Source organism: Panthera pardus, unplaced genomic scaffold (genome assembly GCF_024362965.1).
Source record: "Panthera pardus isolate Hobbes unplaced genomic scaffold, ASM2436296v1 HiC_scaffold_11, whole genome shotgun sequence".
In the NCBI taxonomy this organism is placed as follows: domain Eukaryota; kingdom Metazoa; phylum Chordata; class Mammalia; order Carnivora; family Felidae; genus Panthera; species Panthera pardus.
Window position 1 is genome coordinate 92,700,171 of NW_026526666.1, and position 27,932 is coordinate 92,728,102.

The 27,932-nt window shown below is 50.4% G+C and overlaps 1 protein-coding gene across 2 annotated transcripts; it reads left to right on the forward strand.

The window, feature by feature from the left end:
• Window positions 1-50: 50 nt before the first annotated feature.
• EMC1 (ER membrane protein complex subunit 1) lies at window positions 51-27,873 on the forward strand. 2 transcript variants are annotated; one of them, XM_019461568.2, is made up of 23 exons: window positions 51-183; window positions 3,267-3,391; window positions 3,982-4,047; window positions 4,294-4,387; window positions 5,242-5,370; window positions 7,195-7,321; window positions 7,867-8,016; window positions 8,333-8,500; window positions 8,995-9,066; window positions 9,413-9,472; window positions 10,120-10,242; window positions 11,009-11,105; window positions 11,441-11,563; window positions 13,195-13,394; window positions 13,558-13,707; window positions 14,352-14,513; window positions 14,844-14,963; window positions 19,805-19,942; window positions 23,134-23,307; window positions 23,889-24,099; window positions 24,991-25,075; window positions 26,182-26,311; window positions 26,467-27,873. In XM_019461568.2, the coding sequence occupies exons 1-23, from the start codon at window positions 83-85 to the stop codon at window positions 26,644-26,646; spliced, it is 2,985 nt and encodes a 994-aa protein (XP_019317113.2). In that variant the 5' UTR covers window positions 51-82; the 3' UTR covers window positions 26,647-27,873. The 2 variants fall into 2 exon arrangements, with proteins under 2 accessions (XP_019317113.2, XP_019317115.2); XM_019461570.2 differs by having other exon boundaries at window positions 11,444-11,563.
• The last annotated feature ends 59 nt before the right edge of the window (window positions 27,874-27,932 follow it).

Here is a 27,932-nt window from a genome sequence, read left to right on the forward strand (position 1 = left end):
CCGCCAACTCTATGGTCCACGGAGGCGGAGCCTGCGGCCCGGTGCATGCCGGGCCGGCGGCGGGCCGGCCCGGGCTCCTATCATGGCGGCGGCGGTAGGGGCGACTCTTTGGCCCTGGCTCTGGGCCGCCCTGCTTGTCCTTTCGGACGCGGTCTACGAAGACCAAGTGGGCAAGTTTGATTGGTGCGTGCGTGTGGGGCCTGTTCGGGAAATCTGTGGCTATTTTCTCAGTACCTATGTGGTTGCTAAAGGGAGGGCCGTTACAGGCAGCAGGATCGGCTGCATAACTTGCCGGGCTCAGTGCAAAATGAAAATGTGGGACCCCGCGTTGAAAAATGAAGAGTTTTGAGATGGCCAGAGCAGAGCATTAAACCAAGCGTGAGGGGCACTTCTAAGCCAGTCCCTGGGTGACAGGTCGCGAGCCCGTGAAGCCGGCCCTGACTTTCAGGCATGCTTGGCTTTGTGGTCAGAGGTCACTGCTCCATCCTCCCCCGTCAGGCCCTGTTTTTGGGACTCAGGTTTCTGATCTACTGGGTGTCGGGGGTCGACAGCCCCTTAGTGAGCTCTCGTTCTTCCGCGAATTGGCGTCTCTTGGGTATGTGAACAGAGGCTTGGGTCAAGACAGGTCCTAAACCGAGTGCCCTTTCTGCTCCCTTCCAGGCAACTTCGACCCTGGGCTCAGAGTAAGACCCGGCAAGCCTCACATCAGCCGGGAGGTGCCATTAACTCATTCATTCACTCGCTTACTCACTCTCGCCCCCTTCCTTAAGGTCCTGGAATTGGTTTGCTTTTATTTGAAACTAAATTTTGCCATTTAAGGGTTGTGCGATTTTGGGAAAGCGACTTAACCGCGCTGTGCCAAGGTTTATCTGTAAAATGGGTTTACTAGTAGTTCATTGTTACCTGCAGTAGTTGTAAGGATGAGTGAGATCGTTCCTTTAAATTAGTACAATGCCTGGCTCATTGAATGCAATTAGTGAATGTTACCCGTTATTATTACTGTTCAGGGAACAGTTTATTCTTCAGACCCAGCTTGGATACCTCCTCTTCTGTGCAGTCTTTTCTGTATCAGACACATTGATTCATGTATTTGTTGAGTGCTTGCAATGGGCCAACAGGTGTTCTAGGTGCTGTGGATACAGAGTTAGGAAGGAGCTCAGTCTGGTGGGGCAGATGTATCTGTATGTGACATAAGACAGTGTGACAAAGGCAACTCGAGTCACACTAAAAAGTTTTTTTTTTTTTTTAATGCTTTTTTATTTATTTTTGAGAGCAGGAGAGAGGCAGAGTACGAGTAGGGGAGGGGTGGAGAGAGAGGGAAACACAGAATCCGAAGCAGGCTCCAGGCTCTGAGCTGTCGGCCCAGAGCCTGATGCGGGGCTGAAACTTGTGAACTGTGAGATCATGAGCTGAAGTCAGAGGCTTAGCCGACTGAGCCACCCAGGTGCCCCTCGAGTCACATTTTTAATGATATGTGGAAATCCTTACAATGTAATATGTGAATATTACATGCGTACGGCGTGTTCATATATATGTGCCTGCGATATTCCAACTTACCAAATACTAGGTATATGCAATTTACAAATAGAAGAATAAACAGAAAGAAATACCCTAAAACACCAAAAAGTTTATAGTGGTGGTATTTTAAGCATTTAAAATTTTTTTTTCCATTAAGTTTATTTATTTTTGAGACAGAGAGAGACAGAGCATGAACGGGGGAGGGGCAGAGAGAGAGGGAGACACAGAACTGGAAGCAGGCTCCAGGCTCTGAGCCATCAGCCCAGAGCCCGACGCGGGGCTCGAACTCATGGACCGCGAGATCGTGACCTGAGCTGAAGTCGGACGCTTAACCGACTGAGCCACCCAGGCGCCCCAAGCATTTTAAGATTAAAAAATACTTTTACATAGTTTTAATATCTTCTACAACGAGCAGGCATTACTTTTGCAGTTCAAATAAAAGATAGCAATGTATTTTTTTAAGTTTATTCATTTGTTTCGAGAGAGTGTGAGAGAGAACAAGAGCTAGAGTGTGCGTGAGCAATCGGGGAAGGAGCAGAGAGATAGGGGGAGAGAGAGAGAGGATCGCAAGCTTATCCGTGCTGTCAGTTCAGAGCCCGGTGTGGACTCAAACCCACGAACCGTGAGATCATGATCTGTGCCGAAACCAAGAATCAGATGCTTAACTGACTGAGCCACCTGGCACCCCAAAAGATAGCAATATTTTAAAAGAGAGCTTGGGTATTAGAGTCAGAAGTTCTTAGTTTTGTGTTTCTAGTTCTGACAGTAACTAGCTGACCTCAATAGACATTAGTTCAGTTATGTGTAAAATGAGAGTAGTCACTTATTGCTTGTAAAACCAAACTAGTAACGTTTATCCTATGTACTTCATAAAGCATTTAATAGATATAGCAAGAACTAAGTATGTGAAAATACAAGTAGAAACTGTCAAATGGCACATAGGTCTGTATATCTGCTCAGTTTCTTTAAAAAAGAAGACGAAACGACGACAACAAAAAACAACCGGACCAAACCACACAAGAGAAATTTAGTGCAAATGCCATGTGTGTTTAGTTTGCCAGAGATGAGAGTATTTCTTGCCTAACAGCCATGTGTGGGCACCTCCTGTGTACTTGGTAGTGAGCCATGCAGAGTTAACTATATTCCCTTTATGCTAGAGAACGGTGTTCAAAGTTACGGGATCTATTCCAAGGGAAGTCTGAGTAATGAGTCAAATGGATCGCAAGCATGGAGTGGGCTCAAAAAGGCTGTAGAGAACAGAAGCCTGACCCCATCTATGGAGTTTGGTTGGAAAATCTGCATGATTTTTTTTTTTTTTCTCCAGAGCTCAGTGAAAATAGAAGGGCAAGTTGGATTGTATGCTTGTGAACAACAGGCTTTGTGTCTGTTTCCTCATGTGTAATAGGAGCGTCTAGTCCCTCTATTAACGAAGACCGAGAGGACTAATGTTTATTCCAGGGGGGCTTTGGTCAGATGTGTCACTTGAGACAAACATGTGAACTTAAAAGGAAGACTTGCACTTCTTATCTACCAGAGTGTATTCTTTCTCCTTGTTCTGTTTGCTTCTGACTACACTGCATAGAAATCTTGCTTTTGGTCGGATCTCGTTAACAGACATTTCTCCTGTGTCCTGAGATAAGGACCTAAGATGGTGACAACCTCACGTATTGGCACAGTTGTCTTTTCCCGAAATATTTTGTGCAGTGATGATTTTGACCCCTGTCACTGCCCTGTACTCTCTTCCTCAGGAGACAGCAGTATGTTGGGAAGCTCAAGTTTGCCTCCTTGGAATTTTCCCCTGGATCCAAGAAGTTGGTTGTGGCCACAGAAAAGAATGTGATTGCAGCATTAAATTCTCGGACAGGGGAGATCTGTGAGTGACCTGTGTAGGCCATCAGCTTGGGATGGGATGGTTGACCATAGTGAATCCAGAATGGCCTATGGCTTAGGTAGTCTTCCTGGCTGCAACTCAAGTTAGGGACAGGTTGGCCAAAAGATGCATCTCTTACTGCGAGTAAGAGAACTCCTGCGAGTTCTTAAGATACTGCTTCAAAAAACCCGTTCTTTTATTCTGCAGTAAAGGTTTGGATGCCACTCCAATTCCTTATGCCGCTTTCATGGATGTTTTTAGGCACTAAGATTGTGGACATGTAATTTACGATCACTACTTTTCTTGTGGATCACAGAGATTTTGTTTTGTCAATCGTACGTTTAGGGTGGCAGGGGGTATGGGAAGTGAAGAGACTTCAGACTGGGATAAGAGTTGCTCCTCTCAGCCCTTCCTCCCCTCCTTACCTAGTGAGTGGGAGGAGACCATTGCCAGGTAGCTGTAATCCTTCTCTCCTTTGAAAAAAAATTGGATACTGCTACGCAAACAAAGAGCTCTTCAGTTCTCCCCTACCTGTCTCCTTGGATGCCTCTCTTTTATAGTTTATAGTAATTTCTGACTCTCATGTTTCTCAGTGTGGCGCCATGTTGACAAGGGCACAGCAGAAGGGGCTGTGGACGCCATGCTGCTCTGTGGACAGGGTAAGCAGAGTCCTGCTTTGTCTCTCTCGTGGTGTTGGCCCCATCTCCCCATTCCTTGGTTCCTTCCTTTGTGCAGGGTTGGCTAAGAAAGGAGAAGGGGTGTTTTCAAAAGGAAAGGACAGGTATCGCAAGTAACTTCCATTTGCGTCCATACGTCAGAGGTGCGGCCATTGCGCACAGACTGTCGGAGGAGGCTACAGAGGGCCAGTTGGGGAGATGACTTCACCGTGGTCTTTTCTCTTCCAGATGCAATCACTGTGTCCAATGGAGGCCGGATCATGCGTTCCTGGGAGACTAACATTGGGGGCCTGAATTGGGAGATTACCTTGGACAGTGGCAGGTAGAGGGCAAAGAAGCTGTATTTCACCTAGGCTTGGCGTGAGGCTTTGCTGGAACACAGGTCTGCATGGACAGCAATTCCGGGTCTTTTGGCTTTTTTCCTCACGGACCACCGAAGAGCCAAAGAACATCAAACACCCAGTGTCTTGATGAGTTGAGGTCATGGAACATGTGGTTACTCTGCCAGTGTTTATTGAACCCCCGTAGGCGCAGATTTCTGTGCTAGGTGCAGAGTGTATCCTTGCCCTCGAATGGTGGTCCTCATCTTACCGTGACTTGAGAACTCTGTGATGTCCTAGGTATAAGAATGTCATGTAAACCTCCCAGTGTTTTAATTTTACGTTGCGAGAGCAACTTGGGCTACTGTTACACCTTTGCTGGGGTTGTTTCCGTTCCAGGGTCGTTTGCAGTAGCCTATGCCTCTTCTGATAGTAATGTATTTGGCAAACACTTGGCAAGCCCTCCAGACAGCGGGAACACACGTGTGAATGTGAGATCAAGAAACGCACTGTCAGCTGGGGGAGGCAAGCACGTAGCCTTCAGTGGCAGTACTGTGTGAAGGTTGCCACGGTAGAGGGATCACCTGCTTGCTGTGCAGTCCTGGGGGCCGGGGTCGGGGGGAGCAACCCTTAGGAGGTTCCTGGGGTCTCAGGGGAGCAGAACAGCCGAGTGGTTGGAAATGCAGCTCCTCAAGTCAGCCAAGCACAGGCAGAGCCAGTATTGGGATTCTGATGCGTTTGGCTCCAAGGCCTGCTTTCTCACCTACCAAGCTGCAGTGGTAGTGTTCCAGATCGTCTCCTCTAGTCCGAGGCCCCGGAGGTGCCAGGCCGTGCTCACCCCCGTACCTGTGCTCAGTTTCCAGGCGCTCGGGCTGGTAGGCCTGCAGGCATCAGTGAGGTACATCGCGGTCCTGAAGAAGACCACTCTTGCCCTGCATCATCTCTCCAGTGGGCACCTAAAGTGGGTGGAGCATCTCCCAGAAAGGTAAGGCCACCTTCCCAGCCGGTGATGACTGCCTCGGCCTGCTCTCCACAAGCCCCTGTGTCTCCTTGAGGGTTGAAGCGTTTGTTCTGGCTCAGGCTCACCTTATATTGGCATCACATGGATGGTGTTGGGCTCACTAGATGTAGGCCTGCGCTCCAAGGCCTTGCTACCTCTGGCGTTTCCTTTGCAGTGAGGAGAAAATTCTCAAACTGGGCACTAGAGGCAGTCCGGCAAAGGGAGTGGCTCACTTGCTCCTGGTCATAACACTCTGGGCTTTTTGACTTCTGGTTCAAGTCAGACTAAGCCTTTCTCTCTCTCTCTTTCTTTCTTTTTTTTTTTTTAATTTTTTTTTAAATGTTTATTTTTGACAGAGAGAGACAGAGCATGAGCGGGGGAGGGGCAGAGAGAGAGGGAAACACAGAATCCCAAGTGGGCTCTAGGCTCTGAGCTGTCAGCACAGAGCCCGACGCGGGGCTCGAACCCACAGACCGTGAGATCATGACCTGAGCCGAAGTCGGACGCTCAACCGAATGAGCCACCCAGGCGCCCCTCTTTCTTTCTTTTTTAATGTTTACTTATTTTTGAGAGAGAGCGTGATCAGGAGAGGGGCAGAGAGAGAGACTGAGAATCCCAAGCAGGCTCCATGTTGTCAGTACAGAGCCCGACACGGGGCTTGAACCCATGAACTGTGAGATCATGACCTGAACTGAAATCAGGAGTCAGTCTCCTAATCAACTGAGCCACCCAAGTGTGTCTTCAGTTGGACTCAGCCTTTCATTCATGTTATGAATCAGAACAACTGAAGAAGAGGCCAGGGTAGGAGCTGGGTGAGGTTTGAGATGGTTTCCAGAAGTCCTAGATGTGGAAAGCTGGGAGAGATTAGGAGGCAGGGAGGAAAGGAAAAGATTGGCTTAGACCTGTGGCCATTTTCAGAGTGTAAAACTCAAGTTCCTATGTGGCCAAGTGCATGGCATCCTGGAGCAAAGGAGGCCCAATGGGGCTTGCCGGCAGCTGCAGTGTGCCTGGCTGGCCTCCAGGGGGCAGCCTTACCCAGCAGATTGGCGCCCTATAGGAATGCCTGGGGGTGCCATTCCTACTTTTAAGAAGAGCTAGAAATCTGATTTTTACATGTAAAGTCTCAGTTCCTTTTTTTTTTTTTTTTTTTTTTATGGTTTATTCCTGTTTGAGAGAGACAGAGTGCAAACGGGGGAGGGGAAGAGAGAGAGGGAGACACAGAGTCCGAAGCAGGCTCTAGGCTCTGAGCTGTCAGCACAGAACCCCATGTGGGGCTCGAACTTGGAATGGCAAGATTGTGACCTGAACCGAAGTCAGATGCTTAACTGACTGAGCCACCCAGGCGCCCCTGTAAAGTCTCAGTTCTAAATATTGACGACTATTTAAAAAACAAACAAACAAACAAAACAAAACTGTGAGCCAAACAAAACCTACTTGGGGACTGCTAGTTTGTGACTTCTGGCTAAGGACTTGACTGATTTTATTTTATTTTATTTTATTTTATTTTATTTTATTTTATTTTTTAAGAACGTTTATTTTTGAGAGAGAGAGATACAGAGTGTGAGTGGGGAAGGGGCAGAAAGAGAGGGAGACACAGAATCTGAAGTAGGCTCCAGGCCCTGAGCTGTCAGCACGGAGCCCATTGCGGGGCTCGAACTCACAAACCAGGTCGGGCAAGTCCAAGTCGGGCACTTAACCGACTGAGCCACCCAGGTGCCCCAGGACCTGACTGATTTTAGAGGACCCCTGAGATGGGCCTGTCCCACAGCTGAAGCTGTTGCTCCTTGCCTTTTTTCTTCTGTCTCTTAGTGACAGCATCCATTACCAGATGATGTATTCCTACGGTTCTGGGGTGGTGTGGGCCCTCGGAGTCGTTCCCTTCAGCCACGTGAACATTGTCAAGTTTAACGTGGAAGATGGAGAGATTGTTCAGCAGGTATGGTCAAGGCATCGGCTTGAAGAGCCTTGTGGATTGTGGAGAGGAATAGATGGAGCCCTTCTTTGCATCCAGGACCAGAGAACTTGGCCGGAAGCCATTCGTGGTCCCTGATTCTGGTCACTTGGGACTCTTTTCCTCTCATCCAGTGCTTGTTTAAAGCCCTCACATTTGCACACGGTGCTCTACTGGGGCGGCTGAAAATTACATAGGTTGCTTTCATTGCCTGTGAGTTTCTTAGAAGATGATACCGTGAGATAGCGAGGAAACCACATTTGATAAATATAGTGGAGAAATGCTTACCTGAAGTATCAGGTCTTAAAGACGACTGGGTATGTTTTTCCAGTGACCAGAAACAAAATCCTGATTTTCTCCAACTTTGGAGCTCTTGAGAGGTTGGGAGGGATGGGAAGAAGTCCTTTAGAGCCAGCCGTGAAGAACCTTTGAGCTTAGCCCCCCGTGAGATTGGTGGTGACATTGCTGATGAGCCGAGAGGGAAACGTAAAAATTCTCACGAACCTCTCACTAGGCTATCTTTCCTGTAGGTCAGGGTTTCAACCCCCTGGCTTCAGAGTCTCACCGGAGCCTGTGGTGTGGTGGATGAGGCTGTGCTGGTGTGTCCTGATCCGAGCTCACGGTCCCTCCAGACCTTGGCCCTGGAGACGGAGTGGGAGTTGAGACAGATCCCACTGCAGGTGAGAGGTAGTGCTGCGGCCCTCTGGCCCAAGGCCTTGGCTTTGCCGCTTAGAAAAGTCTTTCTCCTGGTGATGCTGCTTCCTTCCTGAGCCTTGGCAGTTGCTGGGAAAAGGTCAGGCTTCTGGCTGACCTGGTGTGAGGGGAAATGGGCCACTCCTCTCTTTGGGGAACCTGAATGGGAGCTTCCGGAGCCACATGCCATGGCCTAGTTACTTTCACTGGCAAAGTGGGGCAGGGGAAGCAGGCCTGGGATGGATCAGTGGATCAGTGACTTGCCTGCGTTTAGCCCTAATCCTCTTTCTTCTTGCCCTTCAGTCTCTTGACTTGGAATTTGCAAGTGGGTTCCAGCCCCGGGTCCTGCCCACGCAGCCCAACCCGGTGGATCCTTCTCGGGCCCAGTTCTTCCTGCAGTTGTCTCCGAGTCACTATGCTCTGCTGCACTATCGTCACGGGGTCCTGAGTCTGCTCAAGAACTTCCCACAGGTAACCGCAGGCAGCATAGGATTCAGGCGAATCTAGCCAAGTCACGAAGCTAGAAAACCCTGCCTCTGAATCTGTAGATGTTTCCTCCGGGTCCAGACATCTCTGTGTGTGCTTTGAGAGGGGTTAGCCTTAGAGCAGAAATGGAACACTTTTTTTCTGAGAGTCACAAAGAATGTTGAGAGTAAAACTAGGGCCTTCCTCTGAGTCTGCAGCAGGGTGGGGATGTTAATTCGAGCTTCCGTGTAGATACTAATAACAGCATGAGATTTATGACTGGCCTGTGCCTGTGTTGGAGGTACGGGGAAAGGCTTATGTGCAGCTATGGACGCACCTGGGGCCTTCGTCTGTTCTCATGTGCCCTGGCTGCTGTGCTCCAAAGTCAGGAGCACTTTTAGCCTCAAGGCCTAGGGGACCTCCCTGTAGAGGTGCTCCTCTGTAAGGCCACTGGCTGGTACGGGCCCCATTTAGGAAGTGGCACTTTGCTTTATTCCCAGGCTGCCCTAGTGAGCTTTGCCACCACTGGGGAGAAGACGGTGGCTGCGGTCATGACCTGTCGGAGTGAAGTGGTGAGTATTGAGAGTAGCATCTCCTCCTATCTACCAGGAGCCCTGAGAGCCAAAAGTCGGGGCGGTTGGAATGCGGGGGGCAGGAAGCCGTTGAGAAATAAGTTCTCGCTGGTTCTACAGAACTTTCTGCACACCCCCTTGTCCCCGGGAATGAACCCTAATATTACAACCTCACTTTTCCCCTGGGGCTGCTAAGGGCTGCACAGGCTCTCTGGGCAAGAGTCAGGAGTGAGGTTTGTCTTCTCCAGGGGCTGAGACGACACAGAAGTGAGAGCTTCGTTTTGGTGCCTGGGGAATGACCCTTTGGCTAAATTTTCTCCTCCTGTCCTTCTCTTCTCCCCCGCAGAAACCTAGCAGTTCTGAAGATGGGTCACTGGGGAGTTTTTCGGAGAAGTCTAGTCCTCAGGTACAGTGTGGCATTGAGTACTAGCATTGGGCATCTGGCATCGTGCCAGACCTAGAGACAGGGGCGGCCCTCCAGGGAAGCTGGGAGCAGCTGAGGCTTGGAGCGGGTCTCCCGGAGCCCTCAGCCTCACATGGGGTTCGCCACGTTCTGTAAATGAAATCCGGTTTCTCTGGATCCTCTTTAGTTGGGAATTTGGAAGGAGAGACCCTAGAATCTGTTCTTAAGCACTTTTGCCCTGGCGCTCAATTTCCCTGTCTCTTCTGGGGTCCTGGCTGGTATTGCCAAGTGGTAGTCTGTGCATCTGCATCGGGGCAGAGTGTGGGACCCTGGGTGGCACGCTTGTTGCTGCGTCCCCCGTCCCCGAAGCTCCTCTGGAGAGCTCTGTGGCCCTACCTCTGGGAAGTCTGCTGCGCCGCACCGACTTCCTTCTGCAACAAGTACGGCAGTCGTAGTTCTGTTTGTTGACTCAGGTACCTTACTTCCGTCTCAGGATTAAGCTTTCTTTTTTGCTTTTGTTTTCCTTTGCGTGTATTTCCTCTTTTGGCCTGGTCCCCCTCTAGGGTGGTTCACCCCAATTCTTGGACGTTCTCTGTGGGGCTTTGCTTTGGGGGATCTCTCGAGTTAACCCGTGCCGTCCGTACCCACAGGACTCACTGGCGTGCTTCAACCAGACCTACACCATCAATCTCTACTTAGTGGAAACGGGTCGGCGGCTGCTGGACACCACCATCACCTTCAGCCTGGAACAGAATGGCACTCGGCCAGAGCGGGTGAGTTGGGGCCTTGGTCTTGCTCTGTCCTGTGAGCCTCTCACCGTGAGCCTCGCTTCCTCAGGGCCAGCTCGCAGCCTGGGGCCCTGGATTAGGGCTCTCCGGACGCGGGTTCTAGTTCTTCCTGAGCAGCCGACCTGTCGCAAGTCCCTGTGAATCACAGCAGAGGCGGGTGTCATTTATGCCAAGCGGTGAGCGTGCCAGGCGCTGTGCTGAGCTTTTCATAAACGCACTAATCGACTGGACCCCGCCTGTCACCAGCCTTGTGAAGTGGCTCTACTACCCTCATTTTACCAGTGAAACTGGGCCTGGTGAGATTCAGGATGCCACCCAGAGTCACGGAGCTAGTAAGGGGTCACCGGTGCCACAGCCTGCACTTGCGGTTGTCGCCCCGCATTGCCACTCTGCACGTTCAGGGTGTTCTTCAGCCTGTCTGGGGCCGTGGCTTCTTCGTCTCCAAAATGGAACGTCTGATCTGAGCCTTCTGCTCGCTTTGCGGGGGATTGGAGCACGAGGAATGACGCGGCGCCCGGGAAGCACGCAGGTTCCTCCTTGGGGAGGTCCGAGCTGCAGCCTAGCACCCCTGCGCCGGCTCCGACGAGTTCACGTTACCTCGTGGGGGGTCTGAGTGGTAGCCGTATCGTTTACACAGCGAATAACACCGTGAGCCGGGCCTCTAACCGCTCCCTATGCCTCGGCCTTGGGGGTCTGGTGCTCAGAGGCGTGCGGATGCTCGCCGACTGCGTGGTTCTCACTCTGCCCACAGCTCTACATCCAGGTGTTCTTGAAGAAGGATGACTCCGTGGGCTACCGGGCCCTGGTGCAGACGGAGGACCACCTGGTGCTGTTTCTGCAGCAGCTGGGTGAGCAGACCTCCTTCGGCCCTCTTCTTTTTCTTCAGGCCTGCCCAGATTTCTAGTCAGACTCTATTTTGGGGTCTGTGGACCGGCTGCTGCCAAAGATTCCAGCGGAGTGTAGCCTGAATGTTTTTTAGAGCCATATGTCACCTGCTTTTGAGTAATCCCTTAGCATGCTAGGGTGGGGTATGGAACTCCCCTTATTTGAGCTGCTGAATCCCCCCCTCCCCCGCTGCTTCTCTGTCTCCCGCAGGAGCTGCTGGAATCCCTGAGCCACGGAGAAGAGTGCGTTCAGGCGATGGGGGAGGCGGGCTTGGCTTTTGTAACCGGGGTTTCTGTAGCAGGGAAGGTGGTGCTGTGGGGCCGGGAGGAGTCGCTGGCGGAGGTGGTGTGCCTGGAGACGGTGGATCTGCCCCTGACTGGCGCGCAGGCTGAGCTGGAAGGCGAATTTGGCAAGAAGGCGGGTAGGCTCGGAGGCCGGGACAGCAGGGCTGCTGGAGGGGCCGCCCCGGGAATGGGTTTGGCAGTTAGACCACAAGAGACGCTGGCTCGTGGCCTCCCCGGCTTCCTGGGCGCAGTCGTTTTGCCAGTCTGTGTGGACCTAGCTCTGTGACCAGTTTGCGGGGCGTTTGTGGCCATGGGATTTAGGTCACCGTTCTTCTTTCTGAAGGAGTCTCTTGTGCATCCCTCTGTGGCGAGATCCTGAGGGAAAGGAAGCTTGGCTCAGTAGAATGATAGCTACTGTTGCCTCGGTACCTCGGTTCTCCAGGCACCGTGTCAGGCATCCCCAAACCCCAGCCACATCTTTCTGGAGAGGTGTGACTGGGCGGGTGCGGTTGTCGTGGTGACTGGCGGTGCCCTCTGACGCCGGCCAGTCCCAAGCCGCAGGCTGGACTTGGTTCACTCCCGTCTGGTCAGTCCTGCCTCCCGCCTCTCCCTCCCTCCCCTCACCTCACTCCGCAGCTGGTGTTTCCTCGGCCTCCTCTGGGCCGGGCACCCCGGTAGGCATTGTGGATTTTCTTGAGCTGAGGATTAATTTGACTTTACTATTCATTTCTGCTGCCCGGATCCAGCAATTCAAGGTAAAATCTGCTTCCTGCTGCCCTGTTGCTCGTTCCCTGCTCGCGCGGCTAGCTTTTGGTTGGTTCTTTGTTTGTCCTGGCCGGCATCGATGAGGTGCCTACCGTGTGTGCATGGACCGCTGGGGCTGTGACTTGTCCCGTTGGCTCTCCTCTTCCTTGAGCTGAGGTTGCTGCAAAGTAGGATATGCAAAGGCACTACTTTTCAGTGAACGCTCGCCGTGGACCCCGCATGGTGTGAAGTCCTGTGTGTATATCCTGTGGTCTAATCTTCCCAATAGCCCAGCAGACGACAGGTGGTTTTACAGATGAGGAACCAGAGGTCAGAGGTTATGTACAGGGGTCACCCAGCTAATAAGTAGTAGAGCTGGGATTTTAATTCAGGCGACACCAGAGACCGTGCTCTTTATTCACACTGGCTGGCTCCGATGGCCACGTTGACCCTCCAGAGGAGACTCGAGGGTGGCATCCTCAGTCACGGGGTGGGGTGGAGTGAGTGATAGCTCTGGGGGTCAGTCATCACTTGGTCTGTCGGGAATAGGTTAAATAGCTGACGGGGTGGGAACGAAGCAGTGGGTAATGGGAGTACCTGTCCACAGTGCACCTGCCTCTGAGTCCTGCACCCCGATACTCTCCCCTCTTGTGGCTTTGTCGCGGCACCCAGAAGCTTTCCTCTGGCCATTCTGGATGCGGGCCGTGGCGGAGACATGCCAGCATGGCTACAGCCTGCGTGGCTGACCCCTGACCTCCTAGTTAGTCTCCTCTCCCAAGAGTCCAGGAGGTGGAGTACTGTGAGCCAGGAAAGCAGGTTTCGGAAGTTCCTGCATGGCTGTACCTGAGCGTGAGATGGGCAGCTTCAGACAAAGGACTGCCCGTTAGACTTGCAGCCTGGCGTGTGATGACTTGAGTGCCCCACGGGAGCGGGAGAGACCCCTCGCCAAGAGAAGCCCCTTGCTGGCAGCACCTGGTCCGATGAGGAGGGAGCCTCAGTTGTGTTACCTTTTCCTTGACACCAGACGGCTTGCTGGGAATGTTCCTGAAACGCCTCTCGTCGCAGCTCATCCTGCTGCAGGCATGGACCTCCCACCTCTGGAAGATGTTCTACGACGCTCGGAAGCCCCGAAGCCAGATTAAGAATGAGGTCAACATTGACACCCTAGCCAGAGACGAATTTAACCTCCAGAAGATGATGGTGATGGTGACGGCCTCAGGCAAGGTGAGGGCGTTTGAAGCCCCGGGTACCCAAACCTTCTGAGGCTCCGCGAGTGGGAAGCAAAAAGCCTCCGGTAGGGGACAGGGCCAGCTCTAGTCTCCCAGGATAGGGTCGGTTCTTCGGCTTGTCTCTCTAGTAGCGAGCCAGTTATTTGTTTATCTTGCAGCTTTTTGGCATCGAGAGCAGCTCTGGCACCATCCTGTGGAAACAGTATCTCCCCAACGTCAAGCCAGACTCCTCCTTTAAACTGATGGTCCAGAGAACTACCGCCCATTTCCCCCACCCCCCGCAGTGCACCCTTCTGGTAAAAGACAAGGTGAGGCTGTCCTCCTCGGATTTGAGCCAAAGTAGGTGTGGCTTTTCAGTGTTTTGCAAGCCGAATTTCTCCGGGGCCTTTGGAATGCTGGGATAGCTAGGGACGGGCGTTCAGGGGTTAGGCAGCTGTTTGCCTGAGTGGTGGGAGCATCTTGGACCGATGGGGGGGCGGTTGGCTCTGGAGGAGGTGTGACGTCACCAGACCTGGAACGAGCCAGCTCTCCTCGTTCCCAGGGACACAGGCCACCGGTTTCTCTTTAGACGAGGGAGAGCAGGACACAAGCTGTTTCTCTCTGCCTCCCAGAATTAGCTGGATTTTTGTGGATTCACTCTATGTCCTTAGAAAGGCGGTTTGGTAGACACTGCCGAATCGGTCGGTGCCTGACCGTTTTGTTTGTTCCTCAGCATGTCCGGTGCTTGGTTAACTTTGCAGCCACAGGCAGTTTACCTGTTTCCCTTCTGACACGCTAGCCTCAAGGACCGTTCCCGCTGAGGCAGGACTTGATTTTGCACAGAGGGAATCCACCCAGAGGGCACTGGGGAGGCTGTCACAGCTGAGCTGAGGTCCCAGCTCTCCAGATGTACCCTTAGCGTTTGCCTTCTTTTCCGGTTGGTGGAGTCTGACTGTTTGCTTGACCATTTCAGGAGACGGGAATGAGCTCGCTGTATGTCTTCAATCCCATTTTCGGGAAGTGGAGTCAGGTGGCCCCCCCGGTGCTGAAACGCCCCATCTTGCAGTCTTTGCTTCTCCCCATCATGGATCAAGACTACGCCAAGGTGCTGCTGTTGATCGATGATGAGTACAAGGTGCGAGACTTTCGAGTGGCCGGAGGGCATCCAGGAGGGTCAGATGTGGGGGGAGGTGTGTGGTCGGAGCTGGTCAAAGCAGCCAGCACGTGTGTGGGCTTGAGGGGCGTCTCTGAGCCACCCGATGGCTCTTCCTGCACCTGAGAAAACTCGGGCTCTCAGCAAAAGTAGACTTACGCCCCACGTCGGGTCAGTGGACTTCAACTCTTTTAAGATTTGCTATTTTATTCTTAAGGCTCTTTTTGGAGGCGAACAGTAATGAGTCTTGAGAAACTGTATGGAGAGTCCTTTTCCTTTAATTCCTTCCTTGGGCTGTCTGGGGTTTTCAAGGTCACGGCGTTCCCAGCCACTCGGAATGTCTTGCGACAGCTCCATGAGCTCGCCCCTTCCATCTTCTTCTATTTGGTGGATGCAGAACAGGGACGGCTACGTGGATATCGACTTCGAAAGGTAGGGAAGGCGCCTCGTGGCAGGACCTTTTGGGGAGGAGTAAGGGTGTCCCTCGGATGTTCCGCCAAGAAGTGGATCATAGCATATGCATTCTGTTGTAGACGTATCAGCATAATCCCGATGTCTGATTCGCGGTCATTTTCATACTGAGCAGCTGCTATGTGGCAGACGAGGGTCTAGGTGCTGTGGAAAGAGGGGTGCCCGATACATGAAGTCTGCCCTCGTGGAGGTTTTTTTTTAATTTTTAAGTTTATTTTGAGAGCGAGAGAGAAAGTGGGGGAGGGGCAGAGAGAATCCCAGGCAGGCTCTGGGACGTGAACTCCTGTACCACAAGATCATGACCTGGGCCAAAGTCGGACGCTTAACCGACTGAGCCACCCAAGTGCTCCTCCCCTGGGGAGTTTTTATTCCATGTTCTTTTTCTATAGCAGAGAGAAGGGATGTTGTCCATCCTTGAGCGGGTGGGAGGTGGGAACCCGGGTTGAGTAATGAGTCGTACTTTCTGTACGAGGATGATGTTATTGACCCACTCCTGATAGAATGTGTGCTTTGAGTTTTATTTTTAGATATGAGATTGATTTGTTCTAATGCTGACATACTTGAGCCCCGCACTAGCAAACAGTCTAGACACTGGCTCTGGGGTCCAGCTCTGAGGTTCACAAGGGGCTGACTTTGGCCTCGTTAGTAGGGCTGTGGACAGAAGGGATTTGTGGACTCACCAGAGGCCCTCCATCCTGTCCTGCAGGGTCTTTTGAGAGGCAATACCGTGTAGAGCTGAAGGGCTTGGATCCGGCTGTCTGAGTGAAGCCAAGCTCTATCACTTGTTAACTTTGTAACCTCGGGCTTATGACTTCTCCAACCCTCTGTTTTCCCATCTGTGAAATAAGATGATTGTAGGATCTACCCCCATAAGGTTGTAAATCACATGAAGGTGTAAATCACATGAAGTAATGTCCGGCACATGATAAATGCCATCTAAGTTTTAGCTGCTGTTGTCCTAAAAATGTTAAAGAAAAAAAAAAGCGTCCTTTCCTGACGTTTTGTAGCAGCCGATCTTTACAGAAACAGCACGGGAACGGTCTCCCTGGAAAACATCTTTTTTAGTCTTGTGGGTGAAAAAAAATTGTCCCTTCAAGTTGATAAAAACGGGACCTTGAAAGAGATGGTTCTTTGTGGTAGAGGGGAGCAAACTCATGGGCGTCATGATCAGTGGAGTCCTAAGGACATATGGGAGGAAACAGTAGCCAAAGGAGGACAAAGGACACTAAGCTTACGTGGGAAATAAGCCAACTGCAGTCTTGGGTCGTTGACCTCCAGGTGAGCGTACTGGCGACCTTACCCCCTGGGGAGGTTTTCGTGCATTCAAATGGCTTCACAGGAGCCGGTGGCGGTGCAGCTTGATTTGCTCTTAATACAAATTTTATTTCAAAAAAAAAAAAAAAACTTAAGTTACGCATGTTGTAAATATTGATCCAGAAGCACACAGAACATGAGCAGACCTCTGCAGATGGAGTGCGTGTCAGTAGTTGGCCATGCATCCTCCCTTGTCCTTTCTGTGCATTTGTAAATACTGGAGTCATGGTGGTATGGACCACAGAATGTGTGGGGTTCATATTCAGGTTTTCTTACTTAGTGGAATTTGTGAAATTTCTTCCTTTTATTTAGTATGTTTTCTACCTCATTATTTTGTTAAATCCATTGTTTGTCAATGTACAGTATTGAGAAAATGCAGAACCATGAGGTTACGGCTCGCTCGTTCACAAGAGGAACGCGGTTGTGTACATGGCCCTCAGATTGGGAAGCAGCATATGGCACTGGGACCCTGGGGGGCTCTTGTGTCCCTTTCTTTTTTTTTTAAATGTTTATTTATTTTTGAGAGAGAGAGAGAGAGAGAGAGAGAGCGTGAGCTGGGGAGGGGCAGAGAAAGAGGGAGACACAGAATCTGAAGCAGGGTCCAGGCTCTGAGCTATCAGCACAGAGTCTGATGCGGGGCTCGAACTCCCAAACTGCGAGATCATGACCTGAGTCAAAGTTGGACGCTTAACTAACTGAGCCACCCAGGTGCCCTTCTTGTGTCCCTTTCTAGTCTCTCTCCCTGCCCACCCCCGCCCCCAAGGCTCCACATATATGCAGTATGGATGTATACTAATGTATTTAGCTGCTTGGGTGGTTCAGTCAGTTTTTTAAGCATCCGACTCTTGATTTTGGGTCAGGTCATGATCTCACGGTTTGTGGGTTCAAGCCCCATGTCTGGGTCTGTGCTGACAGCACGGAACCTGCTTGGAATTCTCTCTCTCCCTCTCTCTCTCTCCCCCTCCCCCGTTCATTCTCTCTTTCTCAAGTAAATAGTTAAAAAAAATGTTTTTAACTATAAAGCTATATGTATTGGTTTTCTTTGACTATAAAGAACATTTCCTTGTATGGAACCAGAAAAGACCCCGAATAGCCAAAGCAATCTTGAAAAAGAAAACCAAAGCAGGAGGCATCACAATCCCGGACTTCAAGCTATACTACAAAGCTGTAATCATCAAGACAGTATGGTACTGGCACAAGAACAGACACTCAGATCAATGGAACAGAATAGAGAACCCAGAAATGGACCCACAAGTGTATAGCCAACTAGTCTTTGACAAAACAGGAAAAAAGAGCCAATGGAATAAAGACAGTCTCTTCAGCAAGTGGTGCTGGGAAAACTGGACAGCAACATACAGAAGAATGAACTTGGACCACTTTCTTACACCATACACAAAAATAAACTCAAAATGGATGAAAGACCTCAATGTAAGACAGGAAGCCATCAAAATCCTTGAGGAGAAAGCAGGCAAAAACCTCTTTGATCTTGGCCGCAGCAACTTCTTATTCAGCACGTCTCCGGAGGCAAGGGAAACAAAAGCAAAAATGAACTACTGGGACCTCATCAAAATAAAAAGCTTCTGCACAGCGAAGGAAACAATCAGCAAAGCTAAAAGGCAACCACAGAATGGGAGAATATATTTGCAAATGACATATCAGATAAAGGGTTAGTATCCAAAATCTATAAAGAACATAGCAAACTCAACACCCAAAAATAATCCAGTGAAGAAATGGGCAAAAGACATGAATAGACACTTCTCCAAAGAAGACATCCAGATGGCCAATCGACACATGAAAAAATGCTCAACATCACTCATCATCAGGGAAATACAAATCAAAACCACCATGAGATATGCTTTTACACCTGTCAGAATGGCTAACATTAACAACTCAGGCAACAACAGATGTTGGCAAGGACGCGGAGAAAGAGGATCTCTTTTGCATTGTCGGTGGGAATGCAAGCTGGTGCAGCCCCTCTGGAAAACAGTATGGAGGTTCCTCAAAAAACTAAAAATAGAACTACCCTACGACCCAGCAATTGCACTACTAGGCATTTATCCACGGGATACAGGTGTGCTGTTTCGAAGGGACACATGCACCCCCATGTTTATAGCCGCACTATCAACAATAGCCAAAGTACGGAAAGAGCCCAAATGTCCACTGACGGATGAATGGATAAAGAAGATGTGGTATCTGTATACAATGGAGTATTACTTGGCAATCAAAAAGAATGAAATCTTGCCATTTGCAACTACGTGGATGGAACTGGAGGGCATTATGCTAAGTGAAATTAGAGAGAGACAAAAATCACGTGACTTCACTTACATGAGGACTTTAAGAGACAAAACAGATGAACATAAGGGAAGGGAAACAAAAATAATATAAAAACAGGGAGGGGGACAAAACAGAAGAGACTCAAATATGGAGAACAAACTGAGGGTTCCTGGAGGGATTGTGGGGGGGGGGATGGGCTAAAGGGGTAAGCGTCACTAAGGAATCTACTCCTGAAATCATTGTTGGACTATACACTAACTAATTTGGATGTAAATTAAAAAAAAAACAAAAACTGTGTACACACACACACACACACACACACTAAAAACCAAAAAAAACCCAAAAAATATTTCCTGTAATGTTTCAGGGTCCCTGCCAGCTTAGTAATTTACTGCTGGCCTCAGATACAGGAATCTTTTTTTTTTTTTTTTAATGTTACTTAATTTTGAGAGAGAGCGTGCACGCATGAGCAAGCAGGGGAGGGGCAGAGAGAGAGGAAGACATGGAATCCGAAGTGGGCTCCAGGCTCTGATCTGTCAGCACAGAGCCCAAAGTGGGGCTCCAACTATGAAGAGTACGATGATGGCCTGAGCCAAAGTCAGACGCTTAACCAACTGAGCCACTTAGGCACCCCTAGGAATCTTCACCTTCAGTAATAAAGTGGTAAACTTTCTTTGGATATTTCTTACTCAAACAGTGAGATACAATGGAATATTCCTCTCCTTTCTTACTAGCTTTAGTATCTTTCTGAACCAAACCGAGAGTTCCAAAACTCCTGCACAAACTAGATCCTTATTACTGTTTTCTTAGGAGCTCTGATCTCCATTTCTTCCAGCACAGAGGCCCCAAATAGAGGAGTATGGGACGTATCTGGCTACAGCTCTTGTGGGTCTAAGTGTGCTCTCCAGTTTATTTATTTATTTATTTTTAAAAATTTTTTTAACGTTTATTTTTGAGACAGACAGAGAGAGACAGAGCATGAACAGGGGAGGAGCAGAGAGAGAGGGAGACACAGAATCTGAAACAGGCTCCAGGCTCTGAGCTGTCAGCACAGAGCCCGACGCGGGGCTCGAACTCACGGACCGTGAGATCATGACCTGAGCCGAAGTAGGATGCTTAACCGACCGAGCCACCCAGGCGCCCTTCTTTTTTTTCTTTTTTTTTTTTAAGTGCTCTCCAGTTTATAAGTGCTGGTTCTCTTGCCCTGGCCCTAGGATCTTACCACTGAGCTAAGCTGGGAGCTGACTATTCCCCCAGAAGTACAGCGCATCGTCAAGGTGAAGGGGAAGCGCAGCAGCGAGCACGTTCATTCCCAGGGCCGCGTGATGGGGGACCGCAGTGTGCTCTATAAGGTACGGTTCAGCAGTCTGGTGTCAAGTAGAGGGGCAGTGGCTTGGATTCTGGCTCTAGGATTTGGCAGATACTTGACCTTGAGTGAGTCATTTCATTCCTTTGAGCCTTAATTTATTGTCTGTAAAACGAGTATAACATACCCTGTTCCTAGGGTTGTTGTGTGATCACACGAATGCTCACGTGTAGCATAGTGCCTGGCGCGTGGCCGCTACCCACTAGAGGTTAGCTGTTGTTACTAGTGGTAGCGCTGATAGAACTTTCTGGGGTTGAGCCTTAGCTGATCCATTAGAAACCCCACCTCTGTGGTCCGACACTAGTTAGTGGGGAAGGGAGGGAGACAGAGAGGTGGCCAGTGGGCTGCAGCACCTCGGGGAGAGAATGCAGTCCTTGTAGTAGTGGTCATTGGTTACACCCTCTGCAGAGTGGGGGGTTGAGTTGGAGGAGGAGATGGGATAGAACAGGGTAGTGCGACCCGGGAGCCTTGACGAGCAGGCTGCTTTCCCCAGGCGTGAGGCCGTGCCGCAGAGTGCAGGCCTGCTGGGCTGTCCACGTACAGACTTAGCTCTGCCGCAGGCTAACTTCTGTCCTGGGTAATTTGGGTAGGCTCCCCGAAGGTCTGTTTTCAAGAATATACTGGAGATAAGAGCACCTACGTCACAGGATTGTCTTGAAGATTGACGATAACACAGACCGTGGTTAGTGTACTGCTGTGTAATTAATGCTATTGGAGCCATTGATCTGAAATCTTTATTGATGGATGCCTTCCACGTGGCTGCAGTCAGTTTGACTTATTCAGAACAACCAAAATAACAAATTCTAACGTACGTTTGACTTGTACTAGAGAAAAATACATTCACTATGTGATTTACCTTTATGAGGTGAAATTTACTAGAGTACTTGTGTTTTTCTGTGTTGAAAAAGTAGAGTAGATTGAAAAAAAAAGAATAGATTCATATTCATCACACACATTGTTTAGTTTAGTCTTTTTTCAATAAGCCTTTTGTTTTGGCCTAATGTTAGATTTACAGGGAAGCTGCAAAGACCATGCATCGAATTTGCTTATTCACCCCTTACCTGGTTTCTCCTGGGAGACTGTGGTACATCTGTCTGAACTCAGAAACCGGCATTGGTGCAACACTGTTAACTAAACTCCAGACTTCCTTCAGGCTTCACCAGGTTTTTCGCTGAGGTCCCTCTCTGCCGCAGGCCCCAACCCCAGACCCCATGCTCCACATAGTGGTCCTGTTTCTCTAGTCTCCTCCGCTCTGTTCCGTTTTTCAGTCTCTCTTTGTTTCTCATGATCTTGGTGGATTTGAAGAGTACTGGGCAGGTGTTTTGTAGGCAGTTTTTGTTTGATGTTTTTCTCACGGTTAGACTTTGGTTGGGGTTTAGAAGGAATACCACAGAGGGAAAGCTGTACTTTTTTCTTTCTTTTTTTTTCTTTCTTTTTTTCTTTCTTTCTTTCTTTCTTTCTTTCTTTCTTTCTTTCTTTCTTTCTTTCTTTCTTTTCTCTTTCTTTCTTTCTTTCTTTCTTTGTTTCTTTCTTTCTCTCTCTCTTTCTTTCTTTCTTTCATTTTTTTTGAGTGCTATGAGGATGCCAGGTACTTTTTTAGATTCTGGGATACGTTAGTGAACAGAATAGACAAAATTGAGGCTGTTATATATTCCGGAGAGGCCAATAATGAAAATAAATAGATAAGTTTACAGCAAATTAGAGGTTGATTACAGAAAAATGTGAAACTGAGAAGAAGGAATGGAGAGCTGGGATTGGAAGGGGGTGCAATTTAAAATAGGAATGTTAGGAGGGCCTCACTGAGATGGTGACACCTAAGTGAAACTTGGACGGAAGGAGGAAGGGACAGTGTGTGATAGCAGGGGAAGAACCTTCTAGACGGGAAGGCCAGAGTGGGCCTGGAGTGTTCCAGAAATGGCAAGGATGGTGTGATTGGAATGGGGTAAGTGAGGAAAGTCCAGGCTGCTGAGGTCGGAGGGTGGCAGGTGGCGGGGCATACCACAGCTGCCACTCTGGCCTTTAGGCCACGTGAGATGGAATGCCAGTGGGGAGTTGGGAACACAAATGTGACGTAAACGACCAAGATGAAGGGCTCGCTCAGCCTGCTGTGTTGAGACCAGAGGGCCGAGGGAGAGAGCAGGCAGACCGCGTAGGCTGTTGTAGTAACCCCAGGGATGTGGTGGCGGCTTGACCAGGGTCGGTGGGGTGTGAGGAGGGACCAGATTCCAGGTGTGTCTTTAGGTAGAGCCAGTGGGATATGCTGATGGATGGGATGCTTGGGTCTGTGCTGGAGAGAGAGAAGGGGGAGTCCAGGATGGCTTGGAGGTCTCTGGTCTTAGACCCTGACACAGGGGGAGGCCCACGGGAAGCAGGCTTTAGGCAGGGGCAGGACAGGAGTTCCCTTTGGGGCGTGTCAGGTGTGAGATGGGACATTTACGAAGAGATACTGAGATGGCAGCCTGTCAAAGCCTGGAATTCGGGGAGAGTCTGACATAGATACGCAGCCTTGGCCATTGCCAGCTCCTGTGGGTGACGTGACCATGAGAGCGAGCATAGACGAGGTCCAGGAGCCCGAAGAGATGAGGACTCCGCAGAATAGACTGAGAAGGAGGGGTCCGTGGGGTGGAGGAGAAGCAGGGGGGCACGTGTCACGGACACTAGGTGGAGAAGGTGTTTCCAGAAGGGGTGACCGCCCTGTGTCACATTGTACCAGCAGGTCAGGGAAGACCAGAGCAGACTCGGCCATTGGCTTAGTGGTAGGGAGGGCAGTGGTGGAGAGAAACAGCGTCGCTGCAATGATGACTTAGGTCCGTGAGTGGGCAGACCTGTATCTTGAGTTAACCATTTGGTGTGTCTGTGACGTGAGCAGGTTGCGTAACTGACTACCTTGAGCCTTTCCTCGCCTACCAAATGTGGAGAGCCACAGCTCCACCGCAGGTTTATGGGATTCAGTGAGGCGATGTAGGCCAAGCACCCGGTGTGGCACGCGGCACCCAGGGACTATGATCCAGTGCAGGGAAGACGAACTCCAATAGGAAGCTCTTCTGACCAGGAGGTCTGGTTTCTCCTCCAGGCTGGCAGGCTCCAGGTCTCCCGCACTGCCCAGGGCTCACAGCAGAGTGGAGCTCATGATTTGCCATCGTGGTTCTGAAGGACCTCTTCTCTCCTTCTCCCCAGAGCCTGAACCCCAACCTGCTGGCCGTGGTGACGGAGAGCACAGACATACACCACGAGCGCACCTTCATCGGCATCTTCCTCGTTGATGGTGTCACCGGGCGCATCATCCACTCCTCCGTGCAGAGGAAAGCCAAGGGCCCCGTCCACATTGTGCACTCCGAGAACTGGGTGGTGGTAAGGAGGGGCAGATCTACAGGTGTCACTACCAGGGACGTGACACAGTCAAGAGCGCGTGGCTGGTCTCCCCGTGTCTCGAATCCTTTCATCGCCTCTTGTTGCAACCAGTGGCTGCTTTGTGTTTTTGTAGGATCCAAACCCCTGGATGGCAGTTGAGACAGGCTCAGAAATTAGACCACCTGGGGCTGATGCCAGCCCTGCCTTTTCCTGACTGTATAACCTTGAACTAGTTATTTGAGCCAGTGTGTTGCATCATTTGTGAAGTAGAGAGAGCAGAGTGTCCTGTGGCCTAGGTTGGGACGACGCCTGCCACGTAATAAGCGCTCAAACGCTAACTTGCTGTTCTGCTTTCTGAGTATCTTGAAAACCCCTTTTGTCTTATGGTGCACTTTGGATAAAACTAGATAAAACTACCCTGAAAGTTAGTAAACTTGGCAGCAAGGAAGAAAAGTGGGGTGCTGGGTGGTTTCTTTCCTCCCTGGACGTGTAGCTCGTCGGAAAGCTGGCTTCCTGTGGAAGTTCCCCTTTCCCGCCGAGCCAGCAGCCGCGTCCCAAGCTGCCCTCTCTTCTCTCTGCAGTACCAGTACTGGAACACCAAGGCCCGGCGTAACGAGTTTACCGCGCTGGAGCTCTACGAGGGCACCGAGCAGTACAACGCCACCGCCTTCAGCTCCCTGGACCGTCCCCAGCTGCCCCAGGTCCTCCAGCAGTCCTACATCTTCCCCTCCTCCATCAGTGCCATGGAAGCCACCATCACCGAGCGGGGCATCACCAGCCGGCACCTGCTCAGTGAGTGACCAGGGGAGGGTATCCGGGGTGGTGGGGTTTCCGTAGGGCGTCACACTGAAGGACACGGTTGGAGACGCGACACTGGCACACCCTGTTTGACCACCGTAGGGGAGGTTACTGAGGAGGGCTTTGTTTCAGCCGAGAAAGTTCCTTAGTCTGGCTTTGTCACCTGTAAGAGACGGCACGACTCATTTCTGATGAGCCACGTCACTTCTCTGTCAGGCATTTTCACCTCACCCAGCAAACTGAGCCCTGATATCATGTCTGTGCTGATACTGCGGAAACCCGCAGGGGTTAGGGTCTCCTTCTGTGTCTGGGTGCGGGACTTAGTGACAGCTTAGCAGGCTGCTTGGTCTGCTGGATTTTACTAGAGATGTCAGGGACTCTCAGCTCCGACAGGCACTTGGATCACTAGTTTATTCTCAAATCTGTGGGTTTCCCAGATTTGGTCCCTCCATCCTGTAACCAGCAGGCTCTCCTGTGGCCTGCAGCGACACGCACACACCTGGTGTTCTGGTGTTCGGCCAGCGGCGGGGACGCCCGCTTTGTTGGGGCGGCTGTCACTGGAGGGAAAGGAGAGGGCTGAAGAGATCAAGTGGCCTTCTGCGCTCTTCTCTCTCATCATACCCATTTCTTGATTCTAGAACTTGATTTCCTGAGGTCTCAGGATGATGTGTGAAGAAACCAGTATCTTCAAAAGTGGGAACCTTCATTCAGACCCATGTGTATTCTTGAATTACTGTTTTTGGCCACTTAAGGGCACTTCAGTGACCCAATTTTTGGTTTGAAACTATCTTAAATTTCTGTGATAATGACATTTTTGTGACTAGCCCCGATTTGGGATTGGATCACTGTGTGAACATTTACTTCTGTTGACTTGTTTCTGTGTAGTTGGGCTACCTTCCGGAGCAATTCTTTCCCTTCCTAAGGCCTTGCTGGATCCCCGCCGTCCTGAGATCCCAACAGAACAAAGCAGGTGAGACCTTGCAGGTGGTGCTGAAGGCTCTGACCCTGAGAATGTGACCTATCGAACAAACCTGGTCCTTGGCCTGCTGTCTGCCGTTCTGCTGTGCTTGGGGCTGGGGTCATAGCCGTGAACAAATCCAACAAAACTCTCTGCCCTCATGGAGCTTAACATTCTGGTGGAGGAGGTTAAATGAGATAAGCAAGAGAAATGATGTTGTGTTAGGTACTTGTAAATGCTACGGAGAGAAAATCAAAAAGGGACTGGGGCTATGAAGGGTTGGGGAGGGGTACCTGGGGGTGAAATTTGAGAGGGTGGCCTGGGAAAGCCGCTCTGGAAAGGTGACTGTGGAGTGAAGCCTCGGAGGAGGTCAGAAGCCAGCCTGTGGATGTAAGGGAAGACTTCCAGGCAGGGGGCAGCCAGTGCCTGTGCCCTGAGATCATGGCTGGTGAGCCAGAGGCAGGGAAGAGGCCACAGTGGCCGCAGCAGCTAGCAGGGATGGGGGGACACTAGGAAGTGAGCTCAGGGAGGCCATGGGGGCTGGGTTATGTGGGGAAGTCAAAAGCTTGGCATTGTTAGTAGTCATTTTTTGTGTTGACAGCCATCATCTCTGCATATTTCTCCACCTCTGTCCCGAATCCTCTTCACTTAGGGGTGTGGGAAAGAGGGAGCAGGAAAAGGGGAACAGGGGGAAAGGGGGTGTTGGTTTGGAGAGAGGGGCGGCTGAAGCTGGGGAGACACGTGGGAGGATCCTAGGGTTTTCCAAGGAGCACAGACCGAGTCACTGTGGAGCAAAGAGCAGGAATTGGCCTAGTGTGGCTCTGTGGGTGAGTTTTAGAGTGGCCCTGACTTTCCTCCTCTAGGGTGAAGTTGCATTCTGTTGTTTTCTTAGATTTAGAACGAGGTAGGAATCCAGATCTTACTCTCCACACAGGTTTCTTTCTTGTAGCCCTTGCTGACATTCAGCTGCTAAATTTTTAACTACGTGATGCAAGTAGATGTTGAAGGAAGATCTGAGGCTAGATATGTGGCCTGGAAACCTCCTGGGACTCAAAAAGGGCAGCCAAGAGATCCCCTTGCAGGAGTTTTGAATGCCAGTCCTGGCTGATGTTTTGCAGAGAGGAGAACCTAATCCCGTACTCTCCAGACGTGCAGATACACGCAGAGCGATTCATTAACTACAACCAGACGGTTTCTCGAATGCGAGGGATTTACACGGCTCCCTCAGGCCTGGAGTCCACTTGTTTGGTGAGTAGAGCCCACAGCCGCTGTGTGTGATCGCTGCTTTTCGGTTCGCCCCAGAAGACAGCTGAGGATTCCATATCTTTTCTTACCAGAGTTTGAGGTCATGGTGGACCGCTGGCCACCTTCCTTACGTATTTCTCGCTCCTTTTGCCTTCTAGGTTGTGGCCTACGGCTTGGACATTTACCAAACTCGAGTCTACCCATCCAAGCAGTTTGACGTCCTGAAGGACGACTATGACTACGTGCTAATCAGCAGTGTCCTCTTTGGCCTGGTGTTTGCCACCATGATCACTAAGAGACTGGCACAAGTGAAACTCCTGAATCGGGCCTGGCGGTAAAGACCCAAGACCCACTGCCAGAGAACAGAGAGCCGAGGGCTGAGAGGGTCAGACAGGAAGCTGGAGTGTGACAGGCCAGGGGAGGATGTGTGTTGGGTGTTCGTGTCAGCGGAGTCGTGGGGAAGAAGAGGGACTCTTGTGGAGACTCCTTCCGGGACACGTCTGCTGCGGTGTTGGTGGCGCACGGAGGCTGAACTCACACGTTGTCTCAGCCGAGAATCTCAAAGCATCTCGACGGACTTGCCCTCAATGTCTGAAGGCTATCGCCCTGTTTCCTTTTTTTGCCCACTCGTGAATGTTGTTGTTTCGAAGACCCCCAACAGATTTTTCTCTTTTGTGAGGCCTGCCTAACTTGATTGTGGTTTGCCTCTTGTGTTTCCCAGACCTGTCCAGAGATCTTTCTGCTTCCCGGCCTCATGCTTCAAAGTCCAGAGGGCACTCTTACTGATAACTCCACCTCGCAGGTGCTTTTGCTGTTTTACGTCGAGAAAGAAGATCCAGGCTTAGTTGAGGCTTAAAGACTGATCCAGCTTCTCATGGACTTTCTCCAAAGAGTTGAGGAATCTATATATGGTGTCAAAACTCACTTTAACTGAGCCCCTTGTTTGGAGGCTGTCATTCATCAGGGTGGGCCACCCTGTCCTTGATTCAGTTCATCAAAGTCGAGTGCGAAATAGTGTCCTAGTTTGTTGGGTCCGTGCTTTTCACCTAAGTTGTGTGCAAGCTGAGGCCTTTTTTAATCCTACTGAATTGTGTCAACCTGCAAGAGATTTTCAAGGAGGAGACAATCTACCATTTCGTGGTACCTGCTAACCTCTCGTTTCACCCCCAGGCTGTAGTCCTCTTCTGACCTAGAGGAAGTTGTCCTGTTCAAGAACCTCATTATTTATTTTTACTTTTAGATATAAATTAATGAGTGCCTCACCGTGTTTCTCCTAAAGTGAGTAGATTTTAAATGTTACTGTTGTAACCTTTGCAGCTTTAAAAGAGGGGAGAGTGGGGGTAGGGGAAGGAAATGGGCATTTTGTGGATGAAGCATTGCTGATTGGTTGGGCTGTTGTCTCTGCTACGAATGGAAGAAGTCCTAAGAGTTTCCTTTGTTCACGGATCTGGGAACGATGGAGTTTTTCTTTACTGTGGAAATGACATGTGCAGAGGAGACCATCTGTAGCCTTGCGGGCAGAGCGGTATGCTTGGGTGTCTGAATAAAGTGAATGGTGAACGGCACGAATGTCAGTCCTTTTTTGTGGTGTGGGACTTGGAGGCTACTTCTGCATTAGAGGGGA